Consider the following 20,091-nt stretch of genomic DNA (forward strand, 5'->3'; position numbering starts at 1 on the left):
TTAATTGAATGATGGCAAAGTTCCTACAGATGTAGGGCCAGCAAAGTGGTGGCTTTGATAGCATGGGTTTAATTGGCTTAATTGTTCCAACATGGGTACATGTAGCATTATAGGTGCATGCATGATAATTCTTGGGTTGCTTAGTTGGTGGAGCCATACGTGTTTCTTTGCTTTGGCATAAATAAGTATACAATGATGCTCGGATTGGCTCAATGGAACACAGCGCTCAACCTCAGATCTTCCTCCTCACAAGGATCTTCCTCAAGAAGATTTCTCCACAAAGAATTTATGGACAAGATTTCTCAAGTGTTCGCAGTTCGCAACAAGAGTTGAAGTGGCTATTATATTACATGGCCTTGCAATTAATCATGATATATAACAAGTGTTTGCGAAGGCCAATTTGTGGCTTTGTAGAAGTTCAAATGCAAAGGCAGGAGTTTGATGTTTCGATATGCAAAAACCTTCACGAGGAACAGTATTTCACGCAGAACTTTCATCAAGCTCACTCAGATTTCGTCCTCACCAAGATCTTCCCCAAAGGTATTTGCTCCTTACTAGGATCCTCCTTAAGGAGATTTTCGCAAGCTTAAGGAGAGCTTAAGGAGATTTTCGCAAGCTGATAGTCACCAAATCTTCGCGAGGTCTTCCAAATATTCGCGAGGTCTTACAAATCTTCGAGAGGTCTTGCATATCTTCACGAGGTCTTCCAAATCTTCGCGAGGTCTTCCATTTGTTTCTGAGCTCAAGGCAAATATCAGAGAAACCTTCGCGAGGAATGTGTGTTCGCGAAGCACATTTACATCAAGCTTACTGAGATTTCTCCTCAAGGACATTTGCTCCTCACTTAGAGCTTCCTTGAGAAGATTTCTATCTTCCTCGAGGAGATTTCTCCTTATTGAGATCTTCCTCGAGGGGATTTCCTCCTTACTGAGATTTCTCTTCAAAGAAGTTTTGGAGAAGGTATCATTGTTAAGGCCCACACCTGGGGCTTTTAAGTTTTTACCAAAATTTTATTTTGTCATGTGGTGAATTTATTCTGCCAATATTCTTGCTCTAGACTTATGTGTTTTAAGCTCTTTAAGGCCAATTCTAGTGGCCTAAAATTAAAAATTTTCATCCAAGTTGATGATGCTTTATGGAGCAATTCAAAAACTTATGGCGAGTACATCATCCGCAAGTCTTTGTCTATCGAGATTAACATGACTTCAAGCTTCATGGCCTATTCAGAGGCTTATCTTAATCAGTCAAGTGATTTCAAATTATCAATTTTCATTTAAGCTAATGCAAGTGGCTTTAATGCGACATTATTGCAAGACTAGTGTTGACTCAAGACCTCTTCAGTCAAGACGGAGACTTGGACTTGGAGGTCTGAGGGGTAATGTTTGAACCCAAAATTAACATTTTTTCCGGATAAGGGTGACTCGAAGAAAACCTTGCCAATATCGGTGGCCCAAGTTATATATTTCCTACAAGTTCGGAATATATTGTTTAGAGGCTAAATAAAGCTTACTTGGAGGCCAAGCAATTTTGAAGCAAATCTAAATATTCCTTAATTTACTAGTAATTATCAAGATATTTGATAATTAATGGTGATTTGCTTGGTTGTCAAGACTGTGCAAAACGGGAAGATAAAATATGCAGGCTGTATATATGGCCGAGATTACGCGAGCCATGCAAGGTAATTAGCAGGGCCCTCTCAATCAAAGACGCGAGCGCGAGAAAGTTGGGTTGACATATAATTGCCCATGTAATTAAGGTGGACGTACAAAAGGTCAAAAGCCATGCATGAATCAAGGTTATGTGGGGCTACACACACACACACACACACACATATATATATATATATATATGCAATTAAGGTGGGCCACTAGCCAATCAATGATTTCCCATGCAAATAGTCAGTATATGGAAGGATGCAATTATCATTAATTGCAAAAAATAAGGGATGCAGGATTGCATGCTGCGAGCTACGTAGTGCTCGCGAAGGCAATATCCAAGAATCAGTCCTTGAGGCAATTCCGTTGCTAAGAGGAAGATTACGTTCAAGACTCCAAGAGGCAATTAATCTTTGCCTATATTCTAGCAGTGACAGAGGATAATTATTATGATATCAAAACTATTAAGAGTTTTAATTTGATTCAAGACTAATAACTGTGGCCTAAAATATAGTATTTCATTCCTATTTGGAAAGAGAATCTGCAGCAGCCTATATATAGAGACTAAAGACGATACAAAACAGACAACTCTAAAATCAATCGATCCCTTAGATTATCAAGCCTCCCCGAAGCAAACCCTCAACCTCGTTGAAACCCCGCGACCGTACTTCCAATCCTAGTCTCTCCAAGAGCCGACTGTTAGTGCTACTGCCACCGATACTACCAGCAAAGCAAGGGTAACACCCTCACAACCCCCGCGAAGCTAAAGTCACGCTTTAGCAAACCCTGTGCTTTCTCCAAATTTCCCAGTGATTGCTCTGCTCAACCTACAACGTTGAGTATCGATTCGGTGATGCGAAAAGATCACAACCAAAGTCCTTACCAGTAAGGCAAGAAGTCCTTTTCCGAAAGGCAAGAAAAGAACCTTGTGACGAGGTTGGTGCTCTCCTCGTCCATAACACTTGATCAAGAAGTCAGGTCAAGGGACTCCCCGATGACTGTACCCCACGGTGCTGGCACGCTCGCGCATTCAAAAGAGACAGTTTGTACTGCACTGATTTCCTTGTCAAACACAATGGATGGTGTAACCTGAACAGACCCAACACCTAAGACAGGAAAAGACTCACCATTCGCATTAGAAACATGGGATATAGAAGGGGATGACATAGACAGAAAGAATGACTTATCATAGGTCATATGGTCAGACGCACCAGAATCAATTATCCATGTATCACTACCAGTAAAGTCAGAAACATGTAAAGTAACACCAATCTTACCTCGAGTTTCCTTAGTCAAGGAAACATTACCCTTTGAGGGATCTTGTCCCTCAATGCTGTAGAAGTCAAGTTCTGGCACTAATTGGATTGCAGCTTTGCCTCTTTGACCACCACCGCATCCTCCACGACCTCCAATATTATTATTGTTGCCTCTCCAACCAGAGTTGTTGTTGTAATTAAACCTTCGCAACTTAGGGCATTGATTCTTGAAATGGCCAACTTCCTTGCAATAGTTGCAAGTTAATTGGTTATAATTCTGATTCTACTGATATCCCTGTGTCCGTGGTTGATACTGGTTCTGAGATGGAACTAGGGTAGAATTCCCAATCTGAGGTTGAGATAGAGGTGTAGCATGGATTGCTAAACCAGAAATTTCAGTATGAAGATTCTGATAAGCAACCTTGTTACCTTCATCTCTTCGGATATACGCAAAAGCTTGCTCCAACGTAGGTGGAGTGGCAAGACGCAATAACTCATTTTTTGCCCCTTCAAAGTGAGGGTCCAGGCCAGCAAAAAAAATATGAACACGCATCTTGTCCTGCTCACTCCGATAAGAATTAATATCAGCTTCACAAGTCATAGGATTAGGGTTTCTTTGGTCAAACTCCTGCCAAATTGTCTTCAAATTCGCATAAAAGGTTGCAACAGGCTGTCCACTCTGAGTTATTTTGAAAGCTTTGACATTCAACTCATGAACACGAGCAAAATCACTCCCATCATAATATATAGCAGCAATAGAATCCCAAATTGCTTTGGGAGAATCATAGTGAGCAAAGAGTCTCATCACCTCCGGAGTCATAGCTTTGAGAAGAATTCCCATCACATTATTATTTGCCGTATCCCATTCATCAACTTTTTTGGACCTGCAGCAGGTCTTGCTGTACTACTGGTAACATAACTTCACTTCCCAATCCCCTGAATATGGATCTTCATGAGTCTCTGCCATAATTGATAATTGGTACCATCGAGTTTGAAACCAAAACTGGAGTTATCCTTGACATTCTGAACAATTACGACTTCACGAGTCAAAGAACTCGTCTCTCCAGACTCCTGGGATCCCCCACTATTCCCGTCAGTGATCTTCAAATCCACCATCTTCTTTCTTCTTCAAATATTCAATTTAATAACCAAAAATCACAAAGGAACTAATGAAGCCGAAAGGGACCAGTGACTAGCAATGAAACAACAAAGGACCAGCAACAATTGTATGAAAAACAAAAAGCCACGAAATAGGTGGACCACCAATAAACAAAGGCACCGATTGAACCAAAAAAGGGACTAGCAAAGAGACAAAGGGATCGGCAACAAACAAAGAGCTTAAGTCTAGGGTTTAATTGTGTTCAAACCAAAAAACAAAAGGACAAAGAACAAGATCGAATTGATTTTCTCGCAGCGGAAAAACCAATAGCACAACCCAAATGGATCTCAGCTCTGATACCAAGTCACAAATGAACAAAGAAACAAGGGATTTGACGTTCTTCTTATATGTTCTTTATCTTCTCCAAGAATGGAGTATATATACAAGATAAAACATGTCCTATTAGGAAACAAAACATAAGAGAATATTCCTAATAATATACAAGATACACAATCCTAATAATACACGGAATGACAGATCTTAATCTTGATTTTCTTTTTACATTATCCAAAAGTCATATTAGTGACGTACCAGGACATTGAGAGCAGCCAATGTTGCCATTCCTTCTCGAGTCCACTACATAAACAAGTAAGGGAACATCGGGACACAGTTATTTTCAAAATACTAAGCTTGATGAAATGAAAGAAAATAAGTCTTGATCTCTTAACCTTTCAAACTTTAAACAATGCAGATCCATAATACCTTGGAAGCAGAAGCAATGTGAGGTACCACAATGGCATTCTTCAGGTCGGCAAGCCCAGGTTTCATGTAAGGCTCATCCTGATACAGCACCATTGGTGAACCAATCAGATGTTAGACATGGTGTCTGTATTAATAACAGAATTCAACTGAGAACGTGAGTTTTTTGTACCTCAAAGATGTCAAGACCAACTCGAAACATGGGATTTTGTTTCAAATGCTCCACAAGAGCAACCTCATCAAGCACAGGCCCTCTGCTACAGTTAACAAGGACTGCTTCCTGTAGACATATATTACATATTACTAAACACGTAGATACATATAACTTTTCACTTGTGTATATATTCACATGAGAGTTAGAAATAAAATTTTAAAAAAATTATATATATATATATATATATATATTGTTGTAGGAGAATGGAATTGTGTATATTATTGATAATAGGAGCCCTTTAAATAGGGAGTTACAAGGTACCCAAAAAGGTGATAGAATCTGATTACAATTGAATACCTAGAACACATTCCTATTACAACTCCAAAAACCATAGTTTGTAGAGGCACACATTATGTCGATATCCTTCAACACTCCCCCTTGTGCCGCTCAAACTTGGTGATGATGCTTTGATTGTTGCCTCGTTAAAAACCTTGCCAGGTAACAAAAACCCTATGGGACAAAAATAAACCTGGTCGAAGGACAAAAAGAGCACAACACGTCCTTCACTCTTCGAGATCGAACATGTAGACATCATGCCTCCCCTTGATGTCAATATCTCCCCCTGATTGCTACAATCATGGGAGTTCGGATAACTTTCTCAATCCGATGCTCTTCACATGTTTCTCGAAGGTGGATTTTGGTAACGACTTAGTAAATAAGTTCGCTACATTATCTTCTGATCGGATTTGGTTCACTTCAATATTTAGAAATGCTTGTTGTCATTTTGATGGAGGGGAGGAGGAGCACGGAAGGTGGCATTTTGCCTTGTGGGGTCTGATCCCACACTTCCGTCATCTCTTTTCTCTGTAGGGATAGAACAAGCCCATATCAATCGTACCTCTCAAATATCATATCGAAAGATTGTCTTTATACCAATCTAATGGCGTTGCGTTGGCGCGGGGCTATGTCTAGCCAACAAGTTCATAATAATTGAGGTGTCCGGTCTTGTATTGTGCTAAGTACAATAATGCGTCTATTGTACATAAGTAAGCAATTTCGCTATTAACACGTCTTCGTCATCATCCCTGGGACGAAACGGATCCCTTTTAGGGCCAAGACTACAGACGACCATGGGAGTGCATTTTTGACTTTATCAAAATGCCTAAGCATCTATTGACACGGTATACAAGTTTTGAATCTAGACAAACCGTGTTCTCCCAAGGTCCTTCCTCTCAAACTTGGATTTCAGGTGTTCAGCGGTTTCCCTTAACTCTCAAGGGTTCCAATTATGTTTATCAACATAAACCGCGACAATTGCAAATCCGGAACTTGTCATGAAAACGCGTGGGCATAGTTCATCATATCCCTTCCCAATCAAGTAGTCATTTTAGTGAGCATTTCAACCTCATTGCAAATACGCTCCATGGTCTAAAGCCACTTGACTTGGGTAAATGAAGTCCACAAGAACCTTCATTATATTCCGTATCTAGATCCCCATAGACATACGTAGTGACCACATTTGTAAGCTGCATGTTCAGTTATTTGGAAACTACCAAACTGATAAGGTAGTGGAGTGCAATGACATCCATTACGAGAGAATATGTCTTCTCGTAGTCGATTCTAGGGCGTTGTGAGAAACCTTGCTCCATAAGGCGAGATTACCATCTCTTTTTCTCATCACGCTATCTAACGAAAACCTATTAATGTTAATAGGTTTTATGTTAGGAGGTGTTGGCATCTCAGGCCCGAAATCATTCCTCTTCGTTAGTGAATCCAATTCAACTTGGATCGCATCTTTCCATTTAGGCCAATTTTCTCTACGTTGGCATTCTTCAACGGGAGTAAGGTTCGATGTCATTGGTCTCAATAATTCCACGTCCTCATGTACACTAGTGTAGTTCATAGAGATCTCTATATTCTCAGGAATTGGTTCTAACATTGAGGCGTCCCCCAACGATGTCTCTTGGACATAACCACAATCCAAAATATTCTCATGAGACGGATTTTGAGTATCAATGATCAATGGATCAAGTTGTGCCAAACTCGCTCTCTTCTTAGGGCGAGAATCCATTGAACTTATGGGTGTCCTACTCTGTCTAGCGGAAAGGCCATGGGATGACGCCATTATGCCACCTTTGTGGCGTCACCATACCACCATCCATGGTGGTGTTGCCGTACCCATCTTCTCTGGGTGGCACCATGTCCTCTTGTGGGGACATCAATCGTTGCAGGCATGTTTGCAGCAAGTATATGTCTAGGTATTCAATTGTAATCAGATTCTATTACCTTTTTAGGTGCCTTGTAACTCCCTATTTAAAGGGCTCCTATTATCAATAATATACACAATTCCAGTCTACTACAACATATATATATATATATATATATATGTTAAATTCACAGACTCAATCCATTATTGTCATTTGTAAACGTATGCGTAATGTGTTAGTATTAGCCAATTTATGATTTTTTTGTCTGTCTCTATTTGTTAAGTTAAAAACTTAAGAAGTTGTTAGATATGAATGTGTGATATATGATCTGATTCTATGTTGTTCTTCGCATGCTTTCTAGTGAACGGAAGTTTTCGTGCTTTCGTTACAAACTTTTTGGTTGATTTTAGCTTGTAAACATAGCATATATATATGTTATATAATGCTTTTCCCAGTTCAAGACAACATGAAGAGCCAGATGTGGGAAAAGTGCTGTAGTCAAAGGCTCAGATGATAGTAAGAGGGGGTGTCCCTATACCCCAGTAATCTAGCTAATGTGAGGCTTAAAGCATTGGACAGTGTTGAGGAGAATTTGAAGAGTTGAAGTCTGTTTTGAAATACGTAGAAGAGGAGGAAGCTCAAGGGAAAATTATACTGCTCTATGTTCTAAGGGAAAGGTATTCTAGATTGAATTGTGACAATAAGAAATAACTGTTGTTGAAGGAAATCGACTTTTGTGTGCCTAATCAAATTAGGATTAGTTCTATGATTGTAATAGGAGAGAAGGTTCTAGATTCCTAGCCCTATTTGGAATAGTTTTCCTTGTATCATTAGAACATGTACTTTGTAATCCCTATGTTCTAAGGGAAAGGTATTCTAGATTGAATTGTGACCATCAGAAACAACATAGTACTTATTTCTTTTGCTTGGATTAAAAGAAAGGTCCATTTTAAAGTTTATCCCCAAACATGGTATTGCCAAAAGGTAGAGAGAATAGTCAGAGGGGCCAAAAGCAGAAAAAACTGGGTTTGGTAACCTTTAACGACAATATTAGATATTCCCAAATTGATGACCTCATTGCGTGCATAACCAGAAGACAATGGTAATACGTCTAGTAAGCTGAATCTGGCTATAAAGCCCAGCTGTTTGTCTGTGGTTTCTCCACTAAAAAGCTAGTAATAAGCTGAAAGAACATCAACAATGGCAGAAGCCAAAAAGAGGTAATTCTTGGTTCTTATGTAAAGCGACTTTCACATTTCTCGTTGTGTAATAGAGGTTTATTATTCCATCAGGTATGCAGTTGTCACAGGGGCTAATAAAGGAGTTGGGTTCGGAGTAGTAAGACAATTGGCTTCAAATGGGATCATGACAGTGTTAACAGCTAGAGATGAAAAGAGGGGTCTTGAAGCTGTTGAAAAATTGAAAGAGTCCGGCCTCTCTGAGCTTGTGGTATTTCATCAGCTTGATGTGACAAACCCAGATAGCATTGCTTCCCTTGCACATTTTGTCAAAACCCAATTTGGGAAACTAGATATCTTGGTATGATAAGACCCTAATTTCTCAAACTCAGTTTTCTTATGTCTATAAGACAGTCTTAAAATCTGAAGTTGAATTTTATTGCTCAGTATTTTTATTGTGATGCTCTCCATTAGAATTTAACTGAGAGTTTTTTTGTGGTTAATCAGATGAAAGGGACTGAAAAGTTCATGAAATATCGAGCATACATGCCTGAATTTGTTTTGGAAGTTGATTTAACCATAACATAGATGTAAATTGTGGATTCTGGACTCTGTAGGTAAACAATGCAGGAGTGTTTGGATGCATACTAAACCCTGAAGCTTTTAGAGAAGTATCCAGTAAGGTAAGATTCCATATACCCTATTTATCTTCTTCACAGTATATTGAGGACTTTGTTTGATGCAACATTAATTTTGATAATCACTGTCTTTTTTGGCTTCTAAAAGTAAATGTTTTTTTTAAACATATGTATGTAGTTCACTGCCATGTACTCCCCTTGTTACGAAAAAGAACTTGTTCCCTAAGAACCTAAGACCATTCTAGCAGCTATTATATGATACGAGCTGAAGTTGAAACTTAATTTGTTGTAATCTATGCTTTTGATATGAATCTTTCAAATTTGGATGCTGCTGAGTTTATTATTATAGGTTCTCAAAGAAAATCATGCCATATCTAACAATACAGTTTCAAATTTGGAACACAAGTTGTCTTCCATTAGTAACTTTCTTCACCTTGATGCAGAAGCTTGAAGAAGTCAATTGGAATGAACTTGCAGCACCAAACTTCGAGTTATCGGAAGAATGCCTGAAAACAAACTATTATGGCACGAAAGGAATCACAGAGGCACTTTTGCCCCTCCTCAAGCTGTCCGATTCACCCAGACTAGTTATTGTTTCTGCGGCTGTTGCTAAGTTATCGGTATGAACAACGAAAGCTACTTTTATTTTTCACATTCTCCTAAGAAAATCAAACTTTCTACTAGTTGTGAATAAGGTTGCTGAAATTTATTTGTGAATAGGTAAATGCAATTATTCTTAAAAGTCAAATCAATTTAAAGCTCTTCTGTTTTTCATGTTGTTTCAGGATTTTCCAGATGGATGGCCTAAAGATGTATTAAGTAATGCTGAGACCCTAACAGAACAGAGAATAGATGCAGTACTGAGTCAGTCACTAGAAGATCTGAAACAAGGTTTGGTGGAAACCAAAGGCTGGCCTCGATACTTTTCAGCCTATTCAGTCTCAAAAGCTGCCTTGAATGCATACACTAGAATTCTTGCAAAGAAATATCCAAGTTTCTACATCAATTGTGTCTGCCCTGGTTACACCAAAACAGATTTCAACTGCAATTCTGGCTTCTTAACCATCGACGAAGGTGCTGAAAGCATTGTCAGGCTGGCGCTGCTCCCCAATGACAGTCCTACTGGCCAGTTCTTCATACGGAAGGAACCGTCACCATTTTAAGCACATAAATTTATAGAGGCCCTTTCTGCTTTCATGAATAACGATCCTACTTATGATCATTTACAAACTATTTGGATTATCCAGTTTTATGAGACTACTTGAAAATTGAGATATATAGGTTGAGGTTGAGACTTGAGAGACCTACGTTTTTGGACTTGGTCTTTGTAGTTTGTTTCCCTTATTGTTGGAGTCATTGTGTAATATGTGCTGAGTCATTGTGTAATATGTGCTGAGTCATTGTGTAATATTGTTGCATAACTTAGCTTGTATGACCATTTTGGTAATTATACCCAGTTAAAGCACTTTTGCCTTGCAACTTACCAAACACCTAGAAATTGCTTTTCGTTCTCACAGCACTTTTAAAAACAGTTTACCAAACACCTCAGCTGCTTCCTCTCACAGCAAGTTAGGAAGTGCTTCCTCTCACAGCAAGTGCGGAAGTGCTTTCTCTCACAGCACAGCAATCCCAAACTAAGCCTTAGACAGGAAGGAAGAGTACACTGCTACTATGGCTTTTCTTAATTTTTGACTCTAGAACTGATCTAGAATTTTTCGAATCCGACCTATTCCGAATGCCTTCTAAGAGAAGCTAAAGCTCATTATATAGGGAGCGGAACTCAAATTACAATTATAAACAACAAAATGTACAGGACGACTTCATGATTTTCTGCTTTCCTGAGTGCTCCTGCTGGTGGAGGTCGGACGGGGAAAAGCAGATTCCTTTAGGTGAAATGTTTTTCACATGTCTTTTTGAAAAGCTAAAGCATCTTTTGGGAAAAGTCCAAAAGTACTTTCGGTGCTTTCTACACCTGCTGCTTCACATGTTCTTGTCTGTTTCTGAATTGTGACCAAGGACAAATGAGTCGTTATCTGCCTGGGCCATTCGAGCGGTTGTAGCATTATCTTCGACATCTGTATCAACATACATCTTGTAGTGGTTGTCTGTTTCAAGTTTTTCCACCCACTGTAAGCATGCCAGTGTCGAATCAATCTCTTTTCTGGTAAGAGATAAGAATAGGTCACTGCTGACTACGTCAGGATGATCGTAAGCAGTGATAATAGTTTTTTCTCCTGCTGCCAGGAAAGTATTGTTGATATCTTCAGAGATGATCTTCTTGATGTATTCTAGAGCCATGGCTTTCATCCATGGGATGCTTGAGTTTGGCTGGCCGTTGTAACCAACACAGGCAGGTTGTAGATATTTTCTTTGAATAATTCTCACATAATGATATGGAGAAATATACTCAACCTCGCCGTTTGTCTTCTGGATCCATTCTGGAGGAGAGGATCTGAACTTCAGACGAAGCATGCAGTCATTTTTTCTAATATTTTTGACTGTGTTGACAATGATAGGGGGCAAGCCTTTGAGATCATCATTTGTTTTAGTCCATAAATTATGGACAAAACCATTTTCAACAAACCAGAGCTTGTGTTCTTGAGGATGCTCACTCTGAACATGAACTAAGTATCTTCCAACATATGGTCCTGCAATAATGAAGAGAGTTGGAGGAATACGGTCCTCAGAATTATGACTTCCTATCAGACTATGGAATTCATGCCAGTCTCATTCATTGAGTGCCATGATAGGGACCTTAGCACTTTCTGGATCTTCGAGGAAGTGAATTTTTTCTTTTCTAACAGCACTTTGTTGTGTATGGATTTCTTCAAGTTGTGGCCTAGCATTTTCATAGAGTTCTTCAGCTAGCGCAAAGAGAGCTGGGAACATTAGACCACTGCTTCTTTCTTGAAAGGCAAATAAAAGGTTATCCAGGATTGCCTTCTGGTGATAAGCTAGTCTCCTGCCAGTTCTGAACACAGGAGCATCAAAGGTTCTTAATTCATAATTAAAAACATTTATAACTCTAGTTGGAGTTGGTCTGCTTTTTGGCAAAGTAGCAGCCGTCAAAGGTCTTGATGAGTCTTTACCGTCTGCCGTTTGAGACGGGCTAGCCAATCCTTTACCCTGGGATTGATCAGTTGAGGCCAAGCCTTTCGGCCTTAGCAGGAATCTTTTGAGGATTTTTTCTTTAGGATCCTCAGCAGGTTCATGTTCTTTCCCAGTTCTTCTACTTCTGGGATTACGACCTTCATTGTCATCTCTTTGGCTGAACATCGCCAGTTCTCTGGTTAAGGCGTCCAGAAGATAGTTCTTGTTTCCTGCAATTAATTTGACAATATAATCATATTGGTTAAGAAACAATTGCCAGTTAGCTAATCTTCCTCTATCAGCAGCTTTATCAAGTTTAAAATTTTTGAAATTCTTTACTCTTGCACAATCGGTGCGGACAGTAAAGGGTTTTCCAAGAAAAGCTGGAGAATTTAAAATTGTTTTTTTGACAGCCAAAATTTCTTTTTCCCCTGTGGGATAATTCAGTTATGCAGGGCTGAACTTGCCACTACAAAATTTACAGATCTTTTCAATGTTAGTTTCAGGCGTTTTTGCCAGAACAACACCGGACCTTATCACTTGCATCTGTTTGGAGGATAATTTCATCATTTTCCTCTGGTTGTTGTAGAGGAGGGAGGTTTTTGCAGAGATTTTTTATCTGCTTCACAATTTTTTCATCATCTTCTGTGAAGTTCCATTTTCTTTTGGAACTTGTCTTAGGAGATAACATTGCTGTTAATCCTGAGATTTTGGGAATGAAATCTCTCCCATAATTTATGACTCCTAAGAATCTCTCTAGACTCTTGGCATCAGGAATTCTATCTGGGAATTTCCAGATCTTTTCAAGGATATGAGGTTGGAGTTTTTTCACTCCATTCTTGATATTTATTCCTAGGAAATCAACTTCATCGAGGATAAAGAAGATTTTCTTTTCACCTAAGATAATTTCATGCTGAACTATCAGCTTTACAACCTCATGGAGGTGTTTCATGTGTTCTTCTCTGTTTTTGGAGAAGACGAGGATGTCATCAATGTAGACGACGCAGAACTCCGCAACATGTTTGAAGATGTTGTCCATCTTTCTTTGGAAGATTGAGGGAGCTTGCTTTAGACCAAAAGGCATTATTAACCATTCGTAATGTCCTTGTGGTGTTCCAAATGCAGTGAGAGGTACACTCTCAAGATGCATCTTGACTTGCCAAAAACCCGACTTTGCATCGAATTTTGAAAAGACTTTAGCTCCTCTGAGCTGGTTGATCAGTACTCTTACTTGAGCAATTTGATAACTGTCTTTGACAGTCTTCTTGTTGACATCTCTGTAGTCAATCACCATTCTAGTTTTTCCTCTTAGAGTTTCTGCATGATTTTTTACTTAGAATGCTGGAGCATGATGAGGGCTAGTGGACGGTTGAATTAATCTCTTGTTCAGGAGATCTTCAATATCTTTTCTGAATTTTTTTATCTTCCTCTTTGTACTGAGGAATGGCTTTGACATGCAATCTTAATTCACAGACCACTGGGTCTTTTTCCCAAAACTTTGAGGATCTACATCGATATTCTGTTCGAGTAGTTTCTTGATTTTTTCAAGAGTGGGAATTTTCTGAGACTCAAGCTTATTCTGAAAGTGCTTGAGGTTATGCTCATGGATGAAACTAGCTTCTTCTTCTTCACTAGTTTCTTCTTCTTCTTCTTCTTCAGAATATTCTTCAACAAGTAATTCTTCTTGTTGTTTGATTTGGAGTATGGGTTCAAATTTGGGTTTGTAGGGGGTAAGATCACCACTATTCTGTTTCGATCTCTGATACTGAGTAGTAAAACCAGGACCTACTACACTTTTTGCTTGTCTAAGTCGGTCTGCCCAGAACACCCGTTCTCCTTTTCTGAAGCCTATTGCTTCTTCATCCTGAATAAATCTCTGTTGGAGGATAAAATCATTGCCCAACAGGAAATCTGATCCTTGGCCTTCAGATTGCCAAACATTGTGGATGATAAATGTTCCTCCACCAATGGTGATATGAACATTTTTTGCTACTTTATTCATGGTAAGGTGGATTCCATCAAATGTGACACCAGTAATAGTTCTGTACATACCTCCAATAATATGGAGTATTTACTACATCACCAAGCATAAGTAACACCTACTTTGGGACATCCACAAGACATGGCAAGGCCCAACCGAGACATGCATCGTGTAGCCCTATGTTCAGGCTACGCGGCGGTATCCGGAAGTCGCAAATCCGCCACCGGGAAGCCACCTTTCCGCCCTTGCCAAGATGCCCCCATAACATAGCTTTCTACATGTTAAATAGACTAGAATAGTAACTTTGCTTGTCCCACATCGAAGAACAAGTAAATGAGAAGCATTCCTTCATCTATAAAAGGAATGCCTCCTCCCACAACTCAGGACACTCCATTACAACACACTTTGTAATCTTGTTAGGCCGCAAGGCTAGACACACTAGTATAAGCTTTCAAGTGGACGTAGTCTCCCGCTAAGGCGGGAGACGAACCACTATACATCTCGTGTCACTCTCTCTCTCTCTCTCTTAAGCTAACTAGAGATCCCCAACGGATCCAAACGTTAACATTGGCGCCGTCTGTGGGAAGCCGACACACAAAGGCTTCGTCACCTACCACGAACTTTGACCCAAAAATATCGAGTCAACGCTCATTCAACATCAAATTGGAGCCGGTCAACGCCCAGCGGAGCCGGTCAACGCCGGGCTAGCTTGGTCAACGCCCGGCGGGGCAAGTCAACGCCCAACATAGCTCGGTCAACGCCCGGCGGAATTAGTCAACGCCTGGCGGAGTTAGTCAACGCTCGGCGGGGTCGGTCAACGCCCAACTCACAAAAGTCAACGCTGACTGCAAAAAAAAAAAAAAAACTGGGCGGCCAAATTTTCTCTGGACACCCAGAAATCTTCTCTGGGCACCCCTCCAATTTTCAAAGTTCCCGCCAGCCACAAGCAGCGCTCCTGCTCGGCAACTCCGAGTTCCGCCAAACTGCGGTCGCCCACGCCGGGGACTTCCGCTCACCAGCCCCGAGCTCTGCAGCTCCGGTGCTCCTCCGGGAATAGCTCCGCCCAACCTAGCTCCAGTTCCCCGCTGAGCTCCGTGGTTTCCGCCAGACGACAACCACCGTTGCGAACCAGGTCCTCCGCTGAGTTCCAAACACCACAGGAGGCCACCGCCGGACTTCTTCATCCGCCGAACTCCCCCGCTCCGCCATACCCGCTGAGCATGCTCCACTGGGTGCAAAGTTGGTCACCACTGCGCGCATACTCGCTGACCACACGAGCCGCTGACCAAGGGCCACCGCTGGCTATCAACGTCAAGAAGCACCGCCAGCGGTTTTAGTTGAGTATCCTGAAGGTGATCAGTGAACCAGTCAGCGGTCACTTACCGCCACTGCATCATAGCTGCAAACTACCCGCTGAACGAGATCTCCTCTCCGCTCCGCTGGGGAACCACCGCCCAACCTCCTTCGCCGGCGAACACCCTCGCTGGCCAAGTGCTACGATTTACCCGGCGTCTCCGCCACACTTGGATCATCCGCCGATCTCCAGACCCGCCTCAGCGTCTCCGGCAGTAGATCACCGCCGACCTTGCACCGCCGACCTTCCATCAAGCGGCTTCCGAGCTCCAATCATGGCGGCCAACCATCGAACCAGGCCTCCGCTGAGCTCCGGTCCGCTGCACTCCAAGGCTCCGCCGGACTTCTCAGCTAGACCGGCATCAATACCGCCAGCTACCGTCGAGCATCATCCTCTGCCAGCTCCAGGTGCTCACAACCTTGCCGGAGCATCAGTAACCCCCGCTGGTGTCCCGGGGCTCCGCCGGAACGTTCGCTGAGCAACTCATCCGCCGATCTCCATCAGCGGCACACCACCGCTAGCTATGCCCAGCGGTCCGCACTCTCTGCTCCGCTCCGCCAGACCTCCTCCCAGCCTCCTCCGCCGGCCAAAGCTCCGCTGAGCTTCACCGTCGGAAAGCTTCACCGCTAGGCAGCCTCCACTTGATCTGGACACCCATGGAGAGGATCTGGACACCAAACGATCTTTCCTCTCCACTATTACCAGCTGAATCATCCGGCCGCTGACACAGCTTCTATCAAGCAATCTCCAAATCCAGATAAGTGTCTTCAATTGACATCTGACTCCAGTTAATAAAAACTCAACGCTTTGAATATCTCTGTGGTTACTGCTCTTCGAACATATCTGCAATCAGAGATGGTATTTATATTGAGTCTTTGACTGAGTGACTACTTTGTTCGAAGGCTGGGGTGCTCTGGCATGTGTCGTTGCGTACTTAAACAGCTAGCGTCTTAACTTACATGTGTGCACACTGTCGGCTACGCTTTTGAAAGACCCACAACCACACACCTATTATGCTTGCCTTTATATACTAAATTAATGTGACACCACACGTGGCATAGTCAGCTTCCTGCCACAGAAGCTACATATGTATTCTATATACATCACCTGCAGCACACGTTCTTAGGTGATAAGTTAGTCAATTATATATGCAAGCTAGCTAGCTTTTAACTTATCTGCTATTCCAAATATTCATGTATGATTGCAATTAAATATCAATACCATCAATCTCTACATGCAACTCTTATGTGAGCTTCCTATTTGCGCTTGGTAATTGATGACAATTCAAAATTGCAATTGTACACATGATCGAAGTGCTAATTATTTCTTTTATCTTATGTTAAAAAGGAATAACCGCCTATTTTGTTTTGACTTTTGAGGGAATCAACGGGATACATTCCTAGGTGGGCACGGTCAAACAAACTATGAGCGATCACTAGTCGACCACATGGAGCGCCATGCTTGGACAACTCCAACTTCAACTCACTCCAAATCGGCACAAGATAAGTCACACCATCTTGTCTTTACGCTCTTGCAATTTGAGCTACCGCCGATGCCATGACTATACATGTCTCTATAAACATTAAGCATGCCTACAACATGTTATTAGCAACTTTACTACAAGTACATGCTACACACATACATGCTTAAATTCAATTACTTGTGACATGCATCTAGAAGCTTGTGACACTTATGACTTAATTAAACATGCTCGGATAAACGACTTGTTCGGGTTTCGACTCGCTTGGGTATCGAGTATGGCCACGACTTGCGCTTGGGCCACGCCTCGCATGCTCGCACAACGCCTACACACTCAACTACACCCAACTTGCTCGATCATGTCCAACATGCTTTACTTAAGCCCCAAGTTCACAAACGCTTCATACGATGTCACCGGGACTACTCCCACAATTTTATATGGACACCCATTACACTTGCCACTATCTATTGTGCGTGTTATATGGCCATAAGATCCACATATACAACTACCAATATTTTACATGTTCATACACATTAATGGAATATTGAATTCTTCTACCATTTGTTGTTCCCTTCAAATCGAATTCTTTTTCGCATTCCATTAATACGGACGGTAACCAATACAACAAGCATTCTACATATGCGTGTTTTTTGTCTCATTGTGCAGGATTAAACGAGTCCCTTCTTGCTTACGGAGTTCGGGGACTTGTAGGGGCTCCGTACCGCCCGGTTACTTATGCTTAATGACTTCATGATTTGAACTCCCCAACCAAGAAGCTACTCTTACTCGGGGACTTCGGGGACTTGTACATACCTCCAATAATATGGAGTATTTACTACATCACCAAGCATAAGTAACACCTACTTTGGGACATCCACAAGACATGGCAAGGCCCAACCGAGACATGCATCGTGTAGCCCTATGTTCAGGCTACGCGGCGGTATCCGGAAGTCGCAAATCCGTCACCGGGAAGCCACCTTTCCGCCCTTTCCAAGATGCCCCCATAACATAGCTTTCTACATGTTAAATAGACTAGAATAGTAACTTTGCTTGTCCCACATCGAAGAACAAGTAAATGAGAAGCATTCCTTCATCTATAAAAGGAATGCCTCCTCCCACAACTCAGGACACTCCATTACAACACACTTTGTAATCTTGTTAGGCCGCAAGGCTAGACACACTAGTATAAGCTTTCAAGTGGACGTAGTCTCCCGCTAAGGCGGGAGACGAACCACTATACATCTCGTGTCACTCTCTCTCTCTCTCTCTTAAGCTAACTAGAGATCCCCAACGGATCCAAACGTTAACAAGTTCTTTTCTTATCTTCTTTCCAGAGTACTTCTGGAATTGCAAATCTCTTTGCAACAGTAAATCTTGATTCATTATCTACAAAGGCATGTAGATGATATTTTTTGTGATCAAGGAATTTTAGTCCAATCTCTATGTAGTTGCTATATCTACTGGTAGAGACGACTTTCGATTGTTGAAGCTCATTTTCTTGAGCTTGTTCCTTTGGAATGAATGGTTTGCATTCTTCTGGAACAATTTTTGGTGATTCAACCAGTTCAAACTTTTCATTTTCATCGATTTTTTCTTCATCGATGATTTCTTCCTTTATTTTTGAGGAAGATGGTTCCATAATTTCTTGGAACAAGGCTTCTACCTTTTTCTCTTTTTGTTCAGAGAAATATTCTTCATATTCTTGTTCTACCAATTGGCTGACAAGGCCATTCTTGGTTTTTCTTCTTGCTTCAGCTATGAAGCATTCTTTGTGATAAGTCTTTTTTGACTCTTCACAAAACATAGGGAGACCATTCTTTTCATGACATAGGCAGTAGTCACAAACGAATGTACCAGGGTTCACCTGATAAGAAGACATTAGAGACTCTGTCTTGCTTTCTTCCCAGTTTTTGATTTTTAGAACATTCATCTGTCTTGACTCGAAGTACTCTACTTCAGAATCTGACTCAGATTCCGATGAATCTTCTTCTTCAGACCAGGCAGAATAAACTGACCTGTCGTCTTCTTCATCATCAGAATAGGCTATTTCGTAGCCTTTCATATTTGCTGATTCTACTATAAGCTTGTATTCTTCAAAGAGAGTTTTAGTAGATCTTTTACCCTTTTCTGGGCATTCGTTGGCATAGTGCCCTTCAGCTTTACAAAGCCAACATCTGCAAGCTTTCTTGCTTGGTTGTTTGTGCTACTGAGTATTCTTCTTTTTCTTGAAGAATTTCTTTTTAGGATCTTCATCCTGTTGTTTCTTGTAATTGGAACTTTTCTTGAATTTCCAATTTTTTTGTTGATTACTCTTTTTGAATTTTTTAGAGTAATATTTTTCTTTTTTCTTTCTGTGGAATTTGGATTCATGACATCCCCAGTTGGTGGGCATATCGAGTATTCCATAATAGAAATTTTCAACTCCTTTGAGTTGTTCCTTGGCCATCTTAACTCTAAGATTGGCTTTGCATTGCTCTTTTAGTAATTGCCTGATTCTGTCGGTAATTCCTCCAACTGAAAATCGTTCAATTGGTTTTTCTGCTATGCTTTCTCGCATAGCTGTTCTCCATGGTTCAGGGAGTTTCCTGTGCAACAGGTTGACTAGATCAGTATTTTCTAGTTCACCAATTGTACAGTAGTATTCTTGAAATTCATTCAAGTATTCTTCAAAATATCTCATGTCACAGATTTTGAGAGGATAGATATTTGATTTTGCCATTTCTTTGGCTTTTTCACTCAAATTTGAGAGATCTCCACAGAACTGATCGTACAGGGGTACTGCAAAATCATAAGGAGATTTTGAATTTTTGATTTCTTCAAGCCAGTCTTTCCCTTTGCCAGTCTCTTTGAAAGAGAAATAATACTTTTTTGCTACTCCGGTGAGAGTAGTTTCATAGTACACCTGAAGATCTGGTACTTCAAATTTTCGAAGGGTTAGAGCAGAAGCCATCATCAGGCTATCAACCCATTGGTCAAGAGTTTTTCTCTTGTCTAGAGCTTTGTCTAGATTCAACCAGATACCATGAATGGAGATTGGTATTCTGGGTATATTGTCCTCTGGGACAAATCTCTGAGAATTTCTTTCTCCATTTTTGCCCGTAGGGCTTTCTGAAAAGGAAGTTTTACTTTTCCTTTTTCTCTGGTGATGGAAGTTTTGGAGCTCTCGCCTTCTTCCATTTCAATATCCTGATAGGGAAGGAGTTTTCTTTCCTTTCCTGGTTTGAAATTTTTCATTTCTTC

General features: G+C 41.0%; 1 protein-coding gene and 1 long non-coding RNA gene across 3 annotated transcripts; one reads left to right on the forward strand and one right to left on the reverse strand.

Annotated features, from left to right (window-relative positions):
• Window positions 1-4,576: 4,576 nt before the first annotated feature.
• On the reverse strand, window positions 4,577-5,024 carry LOC112177109. Its single transcript, XR_002927291.2, has 3 exons — window positions 4,942-5,024; window positions 4,773-4,850; window positions 4,577-4,646 (listed from the first exon to the last, which is right to left on the reverse strand). It is a non-coding gene; the product is annotated as an uncharacterized LOC112177109 (long non-coding RNA).
• Window positions 5,025-8,191: 3,167 nt separating this feature from the next.
• On the forward strand, window positions 8,192-10,290 carry LOC112177106 ((+)-neomenthol dehydrogenase). Of its 2 annotated transcripts, none has more exons than XM_024315309.2 (5): window positions 8,192-8,350; window positions 8,423-8,669; window positions 8,926-8,991; window positions 9,390-9,566; window positions 9,732-10,290. In XM_024315309.2, exons 1-5 carry the CDS (start codon window positions 8,331-8,333, stop codon window positions 10,107-10,109), a joined length of 888 nt encoding a protein of 295 aa, XP_024171077.1. In that variant the 5' UTR covers window positions 8,192-8,330; the 3' UTR covers window positions 10,110-10,290. The 2 variants fall into 2 exon arrangements, with proteins under 2 accessions (XP_024171077.1, XP_024171079.1); XM_024315311.2 differs by having other exon boundaries at window positions 9,393-9,566.
• The last annotated feature ends 9,801 nt before the right edge of the window (window positions 10,291-20,091 follow it).

This window comes from Rosa chinensis, chromosome 7 (assembly GCF_002994745.2).
Source record: "Rosa chinensis cultivar Old Blush chromosome 7, RchiOBHm-V2, whole genome shotgun sequence".
Classification (NCBI taxonomy): domain Eukaryota; kingdom Viridiplantae; phylum Streptophyta; class Magnoliopsida; order Rosales; family Rosaceae; genus Rosa; species Rosa chinensis.

Coding starts and splice junctions, on each gene's coding strand:
- LOC112177106 (XM_024315309.2), top strand. CDS start 8,331: ATGGCAGAAGCCAAAAAGAG. Junction 8,351..8,422: donor ATGGCAGAAGCCAAAAAGAG/GTAATTCTTGGT, acceptor TTATTCCATCAG/GTATGCAGTTGTCACAGGGG. Junction 9,567..9,731: donor CGGCTGTTGCTAAGTTATCG/GTATGAACAACG, acceptor ATGTTGTTTCAG/GATTTTCCAGATGGATGGCC.